We start from the raw sequence: 15,460 nt of genomic DNA, 5'->3' as shown, positions 1-15,460 counted from the left end.
AAGCTCCGGCGCGGCGGGGAAGAAGGGGGATGGCGGGGGTATCTGGGGGACCCCAGCCATCGGGATTGTAGGGGACGATGCCTACGTCGAAGCCCATGGGAGGTGGAGGTGCAGGCGGCGGCTCCAATTAGGGTTTATTTCTTTGGGGAAATGGTTTGTATTACCAAGCTCGCCATTCTCAAATAAAAATAAAAAATAATAATATAATACAATTTGCTTTTAAAATTAATAACAAGCGAAGAAATCAAATATTTTTTTGTGATAGAAAAAAATACCAGATATAGTCAAGTCAGAATGATTCATTATAAGTTTACGGGTACAAAGACTTGAGAAAGGATTGAAATGTTTCTCTAATGACAATTTATGTATACAGAAATGTTCTATCGTTATCGAACGATCGAGAATAGTATTATTTTTATTGGATTCATAGTTTTTTTGAAGTTTGTGAGACATGTTTTTAAAATCTTTTAATGTTTTTGCAATTTGTTTTATTTCTTGTTTGTAATTATTTTTTAATGTAATTGGTCTTTTTTTATTGTTAAATAGACTAATGTTTAATTACTTCGTATTATGTTTTCAGTATTTATTATTATTTTTATAATTTTTATGCATCTCATTATCACAATTTCATAATTGCATATAAATATCGGCGGATGTATTAAGGTTATACTCATATGCTTTAATTATGGTGTCTGTGTATAGAATTATAATATTATTATGTCATTATTAAATCATTGGTGCTAGTCGGGCTGACGTGTTATTAGAAAATAAATTAAATTTTCACGTGATTCGTGTCTGCATTTTTTTTTAGTTTAGTCTGTCGAAGAAAACCAATTGCACACTCGCACGTGTTAAAGATTGATTAAGTGTTGTTGCATGCTAGAAAATCTATGGTGGTGAAGTAATAATTAGTGTCTCAACACAGTACAAAATCCAAAACACATGGAGAAATCATGAAAGGAAAAAAGCCATGCGGCCAAGCCGCCATTATAAATTTTTTATTACAAATATGAATCGTTTTATCATAAGTGGAAAAGGGTTGCAACATTTCTTCAAGTCCAACAAATGAGAGTAGTCGTAGCAGTCACTGCGGGGAATTACATCCAAAACTTTGGCACATTGTGTTTGAGATACCTACATGCATAATATTTAGTGAGATACATATATGCATAATATTTGTGTCACCCTACGGGGCCACTAGATGCAAAATTTAAATAGTTTAATGTATGACGGAATAAGATCATACAAGTGACTCATTGGAAGCTAGTCTTTATGAATCAAGCTAGATCACTATAACATTCTATTACATGAGTACATATTTTTTCCACAAAATCAAGCTTGATCACTATAACCTTCTATTAGAAATTGATTCCGGCAAAACTCCGGTGGCGTTCCTCCGCCGCGCTATGCCCTCGTAGAATCCCGATCATTCGAAACTGCCAATTTTTCATATATTTACTTCGAAGCTCACGGAAGAAGAAAGAGTCTGTCAATCTCATCTCTCTCACCCCACGAAATCCGAAGCAGAGGTCAGCATGAATTGCGCGCGGCATAGATAGAAACTATGCTCCCGCTTCGCTTCCACCTCTCCCTCCATCGGGGCCTCCGTCCTCTCTCCCATTTCACTCCCTTCGGGTCTAGGCGAACCCTAGCCTTCTCACTCGAATCGAAACTGCGATCGGTGACCATGATGTCGTATATCACCGCTACAGAGACATCGCGAAGGCTTCTCTTTAGGCAGCTCTTTGAGAAGGAGTCATCCACCTACACCTATCTTCTTGCCGACATTGGGCATCCCGAGAAGCCCGCCGTGGTGAGTATGATCTATCCTTATCCCGCATTGGATTGTTGGTCTTTGTTGGGATTTCATGTTTTTCTCCTATATTATTTTGAAATCAAGCGGGGAATGAATTCTTTTTGGTTCTGTGGATCAGAACGAACTTGGGCACTGCCGTCGCTTTCATAAGTTTTCTTTTAATCGATCCTGTTTTGCGTTTCTTATCTCAACTATTGAAATCCTATATTCATGCATCTGTAATGCTGATTAAGTTCTGATACATAAATCAATTGGATTTTAATCTGTAATGCCTATTAATGTGGAAAATTGTTTGAATGAATATTAGATGTTTGTAAATAGGGTTAGTTTAATGATTATAATTTTGTCTTCAGGCCCTAATCATTGAATGGATTGTTAATTTTGTTAAAAGTAATATAGATAGTAATCAAGCATGTGGTTTGTTATGTAGAAGGGAAGTTTAGAGGAATAAGCAAGCATTGATGAGGAGATTAATTATTCTAAGGCTATCATAATTCAGCCAAAGGTACTAATTAATTGTTTTTTAATATGAGTTTCCCATTGAGCATTGATTATTTAAGCACAATATCAAGAGGAAATTTTTTTGATTTCCATTCAAGTAGCATGGAAGATTACATCCAATGATTAAAGATTGATTAATTAATTAGTTATTGGATGTCATCATTATATAAGTCAAGGATTTGTTAATCACTAATTACAAAATTATAAAATTTAATTGGGCTATTAAGTACCAATCAAGGGATGTAAGCCTGTATTAAGTAGCATCTTTGATTATATCTATTAATCAAACAACAACAACAACAACAACAAACCTTTATCCCACTAAGCGGGGTCGGCTACATGAATAATTTTTTTTCATTGCATCCTATTGTCATATTTTCATTTAATTATAATAATTTAAGATAATTTTTTATACAATATGCCCGTCTTTCTAGGTCTACCTCTGTCTTTTTTAATGTAAGTCAAATCTAAACATCTACTTTCCTAATCAGATCATCAGATTGTCGACGTTTGATGTGACCAAACCATCTAAGAGTCATAAGATTGTCGACGTTTGATGTGACCAAACCATCTAAGAGTACTCTCTCAAAAAATATCTATTAATTGAATACTAATAAAAAAAAAATTGATTTGATCGGCTCGTTATGAAGTTATAAATTAGTTGGTGCATTAATTGTTGAGGAATTTTAAATTTTAGTGGTTGCTATTAGACATGTTGGATTACATCCCTGAAAGAGAGATTTTTTCTCATCAAGAAATAATACTAGGGAATTTATCTTCTGGATAAATTAAACTAATTAAACTTTTTCAAGTGAAAAACTACATGTAAAACTTTCACGTATGGTTTATTTAGCCTACAAAGAATTACGTATGAGTTGAACTAACTATTGATTAAAATGTTTTTCGAGGATCACTGATGAGAAGATGCAACTTATAATTTAAATATTTAATCAACTGCAACTAGTAGTTAGGTGCATCCATCTCTTGAACCTATTTAAAAAGCCACGGTTGTTGACTAATAAAAATTATAATTAATCTGAAATTAATAAAAATTAACTTTCAAAATAAAATAATCAAGCAATCAATCCCCAAGATGCACCATGTGCCTAATTTTGACTTATAAAAGTTCAATTTAACTCACTAGGCCCATAAGCGGGCAAATGCAAATCTCCTTTGCATGTGCTTCTCCTAGGAGATGTGGGATTAAATCACAATCATATTAGAAACTTTATAATTGTCTATTATAAACTTTTTAGCAAGCCTCGATAAGTTTGGAATAACTTTATTTTCATGCATTTAGTATCATACATGTAAAAGGTATCTCTCACTCTGAAATTTAAACAAAATTTTCGGTATCCAATTGGATTAAACAAGGGGTGTAAGAGAGTGGAGTCGAGCTCGAGCTACCCTCGTTTTGAGCTTGAGCTTGCTTAACTTTATCGAGTTCGAGCTTAAGCTTAAGTTTACGAATTTGAGTCGGCTCACGAGATGACTTGTTTATTATAAAAGAGAAAAAATAATATTAATTTAAGGTTGTGTTATAATAAAATGAGCCATTAGGAGAAAAATAATAAAAACCACTTAATATAAAATACAAAACTATAATTTTTTATATATTTTTGATACTTTAAAAGATAAAGTTTTCAAATTTAATATATTTTTGAGTATATATTACATTAATATTTTTATAAACGAGCTGACTTACGAGCTAATGAGTTGAGGCGGGGCTAGCATTAGCTTGGCTTGTTTTCTTATCGAGTTAGTTCACTGGTCACTTATCGAGCCGAGCTCAAGTCAACTTGAGTCACTTATACCCCTAGATTAAACCATAACCCTTTAAATTTAAATTCATAGTACCATGACTCTTTTCTCTCAAGATATTTTAATAGCTTTATCACAACTATGGCCATGTGTCAATCTTGGAATTGATAAACATTTGTAATGGAATACTCAATTTATCGAGAAACTCTCGTGAATATTAGAAGAAATAAAATAAAGATAAATACAATTACAACTACAATTAAAATATCCAATTGAAATATTATAACATTCAATTTAAAACTCTGACTAAGTCTGTCTTTAGCTGCACTGTCACTACGGTAAATCGTTGTATCCCAATCACTGTTGACAGTGTAATGTGTTGGACTGTCGGCCCAACAAAAGAAACTAAGACGAGCTGAAACGCCCATGCGACAACCGTAGAACTGTCTTTCACTGCTGTGAGGTTGCCGTGACATTAGTAACTGAGCCGGTAGTCTGCAGTAACACAAGACAACTCTGTTGGTCCTCGAAATCCTGGAACTCATGTTGCTATAGTTGTTCTCTCCCCCACAAAAAAAAGGAAACCAATTATCAGATCCAGAAATTAAAAAAAAAAAAAACAAAACGTAATGCATACGAAATAAACCTATATTATAATAAATAAATAAGACTTGGTGGATCAGCTGCCACAGATAGCATCTGCGATAAACTCCCTCAAAGCAGTCGTCTCAGCCACACTTTCACCGTTATGAATTTCAAATTCATTAGAGTCTATCTCATTCTCAAATAATGAAGGCCGAATCACAAATTTTAAAGTTCTTCAGAGACATTCAATTCATCATTGTAAGCAATATTGAAGTTCGTATCTGATTGAGAGGGATGTCGTCGGATGAAGTTATGAAGTATCTTTGTGGCCATAACAATATGCATCCGTTTTTGAAATGGATACGACGACATATCACGTAGGATAATCTATTTCTTCTTTAAAAACCCAAATGTTCTTTCAGTTACCCCGCGTAAAGAGGAGTGGGGTTTATTAAACATTTATTTTCTGCCACGAAAGGTGTCAATTGCTCTCTCAAAATCAGGAATATGGTATCTGGTGTTCAGAGAAGGTTTTAGGTAGCCCCTATGTATAGGATATCCAACTTCAACCAAATAATATTTTCCTGTTATGAAAGACACTGTTAATGATAAATAATACATATAAATAGTATGTTTACAAAACAAAACAAACCTGAAGGCGGTTGAGGGAAACATTGTGATCTATTCCTAGTTACATAGGAGAAAATCTGACTGTCATGTGCATTCCAGTTTTAGTCCGCCATCACAAAGTGAAACACATGTTGAAGTCACATACTGTCATGATATTTTGAGTAATTGAACCACTCCGACCAATGTACGCCAACTTGTCGTAGCTGGGGAGTCGGACATCAATGTAAGTACCGTCGATTGCAGCTATACAGTTCTATTTTACACCTTTAGAAACTAATTATATTCTGAAAGTAACATGAATAAAGTAATAGTTACCTTGAAATAAGACATGTAACGGAGATCGTTGGCAATTTGTTCTGGAGTACTAGCAACTGATGGATCCTCTGACTTAATGATTTAAGCTGCTAAGATACAAGTATTTGCTACCATGAATATTTGCCTACTGGTAGGATCCTCAAGTTTTTATACACACTTTGCATGAAATCGCATATTGGTAAGAAAGAGCATCCAAAGCTTCAACACATTCTAAGATAGTGCTGTCTAGGAGTGTAGCAGGTGGTGGAACTGCAAAACCATCAATGAGTCGATCGAATGAGATTTTCACAAAATTATCATTTTCTTTCTCTCCTATCATGCCTGGGTCTCTTTGACAGTGAACTGGACTCCCCCATCCCCTTTTGGTTAATACTACACACTTCTTCGTTATCTATCACCTGCTCAGGTGGGAAGTCATCGTGTATGTCTATAAACCCCATCTCACTAAGGTTGAATGCATGTTTTCTCGTCGCGACAACCCCCTTAAACGTTATGTCAAGTTTATCTTCAAAGTCCAGCTCAACTCCGCACTTTTTATATTTTTTCACTTTCGATATTGCCTGTAACATTATATTGAGGAGGGGGTTTAGAGGTATTATTTGTTAAACCAAAATATTATGACAATAAACAAATTTAGAGTGTAAATATTACCTCCAATTTCTTAACCCACAATTCAGCTAGAGTATCGATTGTCCGTTTAATGGGATCCCAACCCAACCTGATTTAGAGTGTAAATATTACCTCCAATTTCTTAACCCACAATTCATCTAGAGTATCGATTGTTCGTTTAATGGGATCCCAACCCAAACTGACAGATCCACGTTTCAACCCCTTCCTAGTTTTCCACTCTTTCTTCAACTGATCCTATTTATTTTTGAATTTCAGCCTGTCGTAATCCATTCTCATCAATTCTTTGAACCTTTTTGCAATATTTTGCCAACAGTTCTTGTTGAAATACGTGGTTGGCCTATTTCAATTTCTATAATACAAAGATTACAAAAAATATTGTTAACTTTCTTATCTCACATAGCTGACAGACTACTTTCATTCGTCTTAGTCATATTAGAACTATATGAAGAATTTTTGGTTAAATAGAGGAACTTAATATATAATATTGTCATATTCCAAGCTAACATGGATAAGAAAATCTCATATCTGCATATATCAAGAAGCAATATATGAGAAACATATAAACGGTATTTATCAGAACCAAGATTCCAAGCAAGTTGAAAACCAAGCTCAGGACCAACAGCTGCAGTCACATACTAAACATTGGTCATGTCTAACTGTAGTACATGTAATTAAAACATAATAACACAATTCATTCAAAAAAATTCTCTGTCCATCATACAAAATTATTTTGGCCAATCATGACATTCAAATACATGCCACAGTTCAACCACCTCGTGATAAAGTTAATAATTGTCTATTTAGGACAATCTTTTACAACCGGACATACTAGAGTTTGATGATTGAAATAAAATTACCCAACTTTCAAAAGCTAAAAAGTTATAATACCCATAATAACATCCAAAAAATTTGCTTTCAAAAAGAATTCTATGGCTACTTTTACAAAAAACTACAACCATCCCGTCTATTAGTAAAACTATCTGATCAATGAGCTTAAACTAATGGAAGACTGCACCATACTGTAGCATTTGTCAAAATTGATGATAAAAGAATAGAATTTTACAAGAACTTCCAACTAGAGAAGTAAAACAATAAAAATTTTTTAATAAGGTAATTATGAATCATACCAAAAGATGAGACCATTTGATTCAACATCAAAACAAGCTAAAGAAGCACTACACCAATCATCCATATATGCATCATGAAAAATAATTGGAGCAAAAACTATCACCACGAAAGATGTCTAGTTTTTCAACTGCACCAACCCTCAACATATACATGCAACATAAACATAAAAGTCTGGCTCCAATGCACAATCAAAAAGACAAGGTGATGTCATAAAGCATAAGCGTTTACCAAAAAGCAATTCATGAAACCCCACCAGCTCCAACACCCTTCTTCCTCTTACAACCATCTGTATTAGCCTTTACCCATGGAAAATATGGTCTTCTCCACCAAAAAAGAGAAAATAAATTTCTATCTCTAACTATTGACATTTTACCAAATAAACCATCACAGCCAGCCACAAAACTTGGCTTAATTTTGTGATAAAGAATAAATGGTTAGAGATGATATGTTTAAATATACTGCACATTTTCTTCATATTGAGCTTTAACCAATGGAGCCAGAGCAACCACTCCATTCTTACCCCCATATTATGCCTAATGATTAATTAGTAAGGTGCAGATAGATGAAGGAGAAAACTTTAAGCACTTTGACTGTTTAAGGGGCATGCTTGTGAAAATACTATAGGGACTACAATTCTATACTAGAACTTTTAGTGAAGTGGAATAATAGAAGAATTTTCATTGCTTGTAATGCATACAAAGGTATGGAAGTTAACACACTTTTTAGTAGAATAATCCTCCCTCCAAAGGATAAGTTAGAGGCTATCTAATCAACATTCCTACATTTTATTTTATAAACATCTTCAAATTGAACCTGTTATCTTCTACCTTTAAGCAAATTAACACCCATATATATATAAACTGCTCCCACAATTACTGCAAAAACAATGCTAACATAAAGAGTGACAGTGCAATTGTATTTGATTCATCAATTGTCAACCAGTGACAATTTTATCTCTTAAAGATGCCACTATCAGAGCATGGCGAGGGGAATCTTTATAAGCAACATACTAAATGAAAGAAGAGGAATATTTATGATTTTCAGGGCATGGCAACCATTATGATCGAACATGATCACTGCCACATTTTCAACATTCCCTAACGTCCAAAACAATGGTAGTTTTTAACGCTTTTATCAATAGCTATACCAACATTTCCCAGCGCTCAAAACAATGATAAAAATTTGCTCAACACTACTTATAACAACATTCTCAAGCAAAATTTTTAATATTCAAAGTATGACGAAGCAAATTGCTTCTAAACCAACATTTTAGTGCAAAATAATGAAAATACACTAAAAAATTCTTAAATCTTGGCAAATACTTCTTTGCAACTCCACCTCCAAAAACAAATCAGCAGAGAAATGGGACTTATCTTCCAGTATCGCAGTTAGGCGATAGGAAAACATACCTCATATGACGTGGTAATGATCACGACGAGGGTGAAAAGCAAAAGGTAGATCGGAGAGGGAGAGGGAGAGGGCGAGGGAAAGCAGAGAAGGGCGTAGGTAGAATTCCTTACCCTAATGCGAGTCGCTGACGCAGCACGCGGGCTCTATTTTGCAAAGTGCGTATTGGGACAACACCAAAACGCAGCTCGAACTCGTTTTCCAAACAGTGCAGCGGCGTTCTCAAAATGCCCCCAAACAGACCCTCAATCTCAGCTCATTTGCCTGCTTGGTGGCTTTAACTTGAGCTCTAGCTCGACTCATGACAATAATGGTAAGCTCATGATCCATCCAATGAAGTAGTCATTGTGAGAGCTCACTAGAGAAGGCATTGACATGATCAATTATTGGAGAAGCTGTCATGGGTGCTCCCTAGAGAAGGTATTGTCGTGACCTGCGGCTGGAGAAGATGAACTAGTCACTGTGGGAGCTCAATAGAGAAGGCATTGACGTGACTTGTGGTTGGAGAAAATGAACTATTCACTGTGGGAGCTTACTAGGGAAGGCATTGACGTGATCAATTATTGGAGAAGGTGCCATGGGTTTCCTAGAGAAGGCATCGATGTGAGCTGCAGCTGGAGAAGATGAGCAAGTCCTTGTGGGAGCTCATCGAAGAAGGCATTGATGCAATCAACAACTAAAGAAGAAGAAAAAGTTAACTTGTGAGCTTGCCGAAGAATGGATCGACCCTAAACTTGTTGTGCACTATCTTTTGGCAAATAATAAAGTGTTTGTAAAGAAGAAATAAATTTACTAAGAAAGTATCAATATTCTATTCATTATTTAATGTAATATATAGTGGGAAATACTCTGCTTCATGAAGGAGCATATGTAGTGCCTGACATGTTCAGTGGCTAAGTAAATGAGCCATCTTGTGGGCTCTAGTTTGAGCTTGAGCTCATGCTCATGGCTTGATACGCTCGACTCACTATCTTATTGGCGGATTGAGTGTGAGTTGGCTTAGCTAATAGCGCAACTTCAAAGTAAAAAAATCCAACCCAAAGTTGATTTATCTTCACTTGCACTTGAAATCTAACATGCATCTAAATATTTTTGTAACTTCAAAGGAAAACTTGAATCGAGTATACCATAGTCTTCAAATCTTTCAAAACATCCAACTACCTTACGTATGTAATACTTTAAATAAAACTTGCATTATTTAATAGTTTTTATGATTACCTTACAATATTATGCAAATTTTGTTTTTGAAGCAATAGGAGTAATTGTCTCCTGGATTCCAAGGTGCTTATACTTATCAAGTACTTTTTAATATGATAAAACTAATTTAATCCATAGTCAAACTTCATTCCCAAAATAGTATCCATTTCTTTGAGATCTTGCATCTTATTTTCTAAATACTAAAGTAAAATTTTTTTGATCTTGTCTATTCTAGTTATATTAGTGCTAAAAGATTAGCATGCCATCAACATATAAATTGATAATAATATCGAAATCTTTGGTTCACCTGGAGCAATTACATTCAGTACTTTTATGTCTGAATCCATTTATTAAAATTGCTGAATCAATAGTCTCTTGTCATCATATAGTCGCTTGCTTAAGTCCATACTTTATCAATATACTAATTTTATTTTCAAAACTAGGCAATATAATTTTGGCATTCCATAAATCGAACCTTCCATATTATACGTACTTCTAAACACCAATTTACACCCAATATTTTTAGAACATTGTTGTAAATCAATTAAAATCCAAGTATTATATGACATAATTGAGTATATTCCAACATTAATAAATTTTTTCTTAAGGTTGAATCTATAAAAGCATAGCTATACTAAAATTTTGAATCATCCTGAATTTGTAATAAAGTAGTTGTTATCACCTTCAACCAAGAAAACAGCTAAATTAAATGAAATAAAACCAGATTGAACAGATTTTCCAGTTCTTATTCTCTGGTTTCTCTTTCATTATGTTGTTTCATTATTTCCTTTCTTTTGCAACTATTAGAATTTTCTATAGTCCTTATTAATAGAATCTATGGAATCAGAAATAAATTTATTTTCACCAAATTCAGCATTTATATATCTTATAATAACCGTAGATTTTTAGTAGTCTATATACTTGTAAATAACCAACAAAAACAATTTGTATTCATCTAGTTTGGTTTTGTGCGTATCAGTAACCTTATTAAATATAATACACACCCACACTTTTGGCATATTGTAAGTTCTGTTTTCTAACACTATTCCATATCTCATATGTTTAAATATGTGGCTTTATGAATATAACCTACAGTGAAAAGAGATTTTCCAAATAGATTATAAGGCAATTTGACATTCATTAGCTTAGGGCTTCTTTCAGATCTTTTTTTTTTTACTTTTATTTTAAAAACATTTATTCAGTGCATTTTTCGCATGTTTTATTTGAAAAAAAGTAATTTATTTTTAAAAAGATTCAAAACATCTAAAAGTTGTTTTGATTGTTTTTAAAAACAATTAAACATGTTTTATCATATCAAATATGTTTTGTTTTAAATCAAAATATTAAAAAAAAAATCAAAAGTGATTCCAAACTGCCTCTTAGTTTTAGCCATCTTAACTGATTTTTTTTTTTTCATTCATTTATTCCACTTTTTTGTGGTGAACAAGGCGGAGTTCTTTGATATATTATCCCACTTTCTTCAACAAATGACTAAATAAATCCATAATATATTATCTGATTTTATAACTATGGGGAAATTCAATTACGTATAAAAAATAAAATTTATAAATTACTGTTTTCCACCCCTTGCTAGTTTTCCATTTAATTCATAAATATTAGAATGTACAATTTCCAACAGTGCAAAGGATCATTCTTCTTTATGAAATAGTTTCTTTGTCATTCTTGCTTAAATACAAATTTCACACTATAGCACAGAACTTATATAGTTTTTTTTGTCATTTTTGCTTAAATAATAGAATGTTTTTTCTTTTAGAAATTAAATTTTATTTTTCTATTTCCGTTATGTAATTTATGCTTGATGGTTTAACTTTGTTCTTGGACTAGTTGATTGACCCAGTAGATAAAACAGCAGATAGAGATTTATCTCTGATTAAGGATTTGGGAGTGAAGCTCATCTATGCTATGAATACTCATGTACATGCTGATCATGTTACTGGAACTGGCATCATAAAGGTCTGTAAAGCCTTCTATTCTTTTTTGGAAAATTTACATGCATACTGCTCAATTCCTATGTATTTACATATCCAACACCCAAAATTCAATTTTTACAAACATATCACCTTACCTAAGCTTGAAAAGGTGCATTTCACTTTTCAAAAGTAAAATGGTGCTATTTTTCATGTGATAGGAAAGATTTAGGTGGTATAAATGTAAATAAGTGAAGTTTAGGTGTGAGATATGTAAATACATAAGAATTGGGTGGTATGTATATAAATGCCACTTTTTTCAGTTTATTCAATGATCAAGCTAGTCAGTTAATTGGAAAATGGTAAGGCACTACTAAAAGTATATTCTATCATATTGAAGCTATTATTATTATTATTTTTTCTTATTCCTGATGTTATAAGTGCATTTTATTTGATTTTTTACATTTTTCTCAATAACCACGAACTTGCAGAGTAAGGTTCCAGGTGTACAATCAGTCATCTCTAAAGCTAGCAATGCGAAAGCAGACCATCTAATTGAGCATGGCGACAAAATAAGTTTTGGTGATCTCTATTTGGAGGTATGGAATTGTTGATTTTATGGAATTTTTATGTATTTGATTGGAAAAAGGCTGATCCATGTCTAATTTAATTTCTTGGTATGCATTGGTTCACTTGTTTTACATGACCAAAAAAGTAATTATGAACAAACGCCGAACTTTTTTGTCAATTGTCTATTTGTTAATCCCTGGAGCCCTTTGTTTTTACATTGTGACTGCAAACCTGTGGGACTGCTGTTATTCTTCCATGTCCGGTGGAGACAAACTCGACTGTCCTTATAGCTATGTATTTATTGGGGCATTTACATACATAGCACAAAATTCTCAAGTATTTACATTTGGCACACCTAAAATTTCATATTTATGCACATAGCACTGCAATTATTAATATCACATGAAAAATAGTATTATTATCACTTTTTAAAAGTAAACTATATCTTTTGATGCTGAGGTTTGAAACACCAAAGTGCTATGTATATAAATACGAAAGTTTTGGTGTGAGTCATGTAAATACATAAGAATTTTGTGCTAGGTATGTAAATGTTCCTTATTTATTCTATCAATTTCTTCCATCCTCAATTGGAAAACTTACTATTTTATCCATCAAGGCGTTTTTTGTCACATCTTGAGAGTTGAGTCCTGAAGATAGTATCCCCTGACAACATGCTGTATGATGAACTTAACCTCAACTCATGAGACAAGCCGTGACGGCTAAGATAAAGCATAATTACTTTTTTATTAAAATATAAAATGATTCATAGATAAACCTATACTAGCTATATATAATCATTAATATACGCAATAAAACTTTATTGAATCGGTAGAGCCTACCTCTGCTCAATGAAAACTAATAGAAGGGAAAAAGAATCAACTGCTACTCTAATAACTAACCCAAAACCTAATAATAGCTTAAAAATAATTGCAAAAGGCATAAATATCAAATTAATAACTATTGTTGATGAATCTATTTCCCTGGCAATGATCCACTAATCAGTCTGATAGGATATGCTAAGAGAAAAATTAATCACATATAAGTTTGCCATGCGAAATCAGTAGGTAACTTTTATCTTTTGAAACATAAACATCATGGCACAAGGCATGTAATATGAATAAAAGAATTGGCGTGATTTACAGTGCAATATATTTATAAAAATGCTTCATTGTATTGTGTTAGAATAATATTACATGGTCAATCCTTTTATGACGATTTGCAAAATAAAATTAAATTCTTCATGAAAAATATTAAGAAAAAATCTCTTTTCCAGGTCCGTGCTACACCAGGGCATACATTAGGCTGTGTTACATATGTAACCGGTGATGGACTTAATCAACCAAATCCTAGAATAGCATTTACTGGCGATGCTGTGCTGATACGTGGTTGTGGTAGGACAGATTTTCAGGTATGATTATCTAACCATTATTGCTAGGTTTTTTGGCATTGATTTTATGGATGTTGGTTAAAATATTTTTTAATATAGACTTTAGAATTTTATTGCATTAAATCAAATGCTATATTCCAAGGTGTAGTTTGGTAGCAAATTTAGTAAATTCTGTAAATACTGCTAACAGCAGGATTAAGTTCGAGATTTAAGGAAAAATTGAGAAGAAATTGAAAAGATAGAGAATTTACTAAATCTAGAATTTGAAAGTTGACATTTTTTTTTGTTGGCAATGTTCAATGTAAATATAACATGAGTCTGTTACCAGACAACCCCCAAGTCTTTTCAAATAAATTTCAAGTACTTTCTTATTCCACATAATCACAACCTCGTGATGTTTTTACTTGATATTTTAGTGACAAATATATTGCTATGCTGAGCCAGGTTGTTGATTTGAAACTTTAAAGTTGATGATGATTATGATGTTTTGCATCAGCATCAACAATTTAAACAAACTTATAGACAAATACTATTGATAGTTTAGAGTCATTTTATGTCAATATATGCACGGAAGTTCATAAGTATTTTTTTTATATTTCTATAAAAGCTTTATAAAGTGTTTAGATCTCAAATTATGGTTGCAATCCCTCTATGCCGTACAATGCGTGCTATATTTAGTTAATTTATGCCTCTAGGGAAAATTTCTTGATTGATTCATATAATTAAATTATGCATGTGGGGGAACATCATTTCCATCAAATGTGTTTTTGAATGCTATTATTTATCTTGAAAATGGTTGTTCACATTAGAGTAACAATGAGAAGAATTTATATGTATTAGAAATGTTAAATCAATATTCATGAACTCTTTTATCTTGCAAATGGTTTCTTAGGTCAACATTCCAACAACTTGGAATGTTTTGTATTTAAAATTTAACTTAAACTAATGGTAAATTTACATACGTAGCACACAATTCTTATGTATTTAAATATCTCACCTAAAATTTCATATTTACCCACAGAGCACTTTGGGGCTTTAAACCTATTCATGATAATGTTTATTTGACTTTTAGAAAGTGGTAATAGTGCTATTTTTGACGTGATATTAAAGATTTGAGTGCTATGTTTGTTGATATGAATGTTTAGGTGTGGCATATATAAATACATAAGAATTGTGTGCTATGTATGTAAATGTCCCTAAACTAATAAGCAGTGTTTTGGGAATTGTAACTAGCTTTCCATGCTTCAAATAATAATTTCCTTGGACATTTGCACTTGAATATTAGGAAAAGAATTTCAACTTTTTGTTTAATATTATTATGGAGGATAATATTTTGAAAGCATTAAATGTTTGAACCTTTTTGCAGCATATTACCCGTTAGAAAAAATAATGGTTGTTGAAGATCATGTTGGTTGTTGGTCTGAACTTTACTTTTTGCGCTCTTTTAATTTTGTTTTTGGATTTTTGCTGTGCTCTGCCATGGCTGATTTATAAGAACGAATTTGCATACATACCACTCAATTTCTGTGTATTTACATGGCTAATTGGTACGCTTATGCCTAGTTTAAGGGCAAGTTTGTCTTTTGTATGCCTAAGGGCAATTTA

At 32.8% G+C, this 15,460-nt stretch overlaps 1 protein-coding gene across 2 annotated transcripts in view; it reads left to right on the top strand.

Annotated features, from left to right (window-relative positions):
- The first annotated feature begins 1,298 nt into the window (after positions 1-1,298).
- Positions 1,299-15,460, top strand: part of LOC110018701 (persulfide dioxygenase ETHE1 homolog, mitochondrial-like) — a 21,153-nt gene continuing 6,991 nt past the window's right edge. Inside the window, exons 1-4 of one of the 2 annotated variants that reach the window (XM_020716141.1) lie at positions 1,299-1,813; positions 11,816-11,944; positions 12,390-12,497; positions 13,742-13,876. In XM_020716141.1, coding sequence (XP_020571800.1) covers positions 1,565-1,813; positions 11,816-11,944; positions 12,390-12,497; positions 13,742-13,876 — 621 coding nt within the window. In that variant the 5' untranslated portion in view covers positions 1,299-1,564. The remainder of the gene's footprint in view (positions 1,814-11,815; positions 11,945-12,389; positions 12,498-13,741; positions 13,877-15,460) is intronic. The other variant, XM_020716215.1, reaches the window with a different exon arrangement.

This window comes from Phalaenopsis equestris, unplaced genomic scaffold (assembly GCF_001263595.1).
Source record: "Phalaenopsis equestris unplaced genomic scaffold, ASM126359v1 Scaffold000001, whole genome shotgun sequence".
Lineage (NCBI taxonomy): Eukaryota > Viridiplantae > Streptophyta > Magnoliopsida > Asparagales > Orchidaceae > Phalaenopsis > Phalaenopsis equestris.
This window is presented reverse-complemented; position numbering and strand designations above follow the sequence as displayed.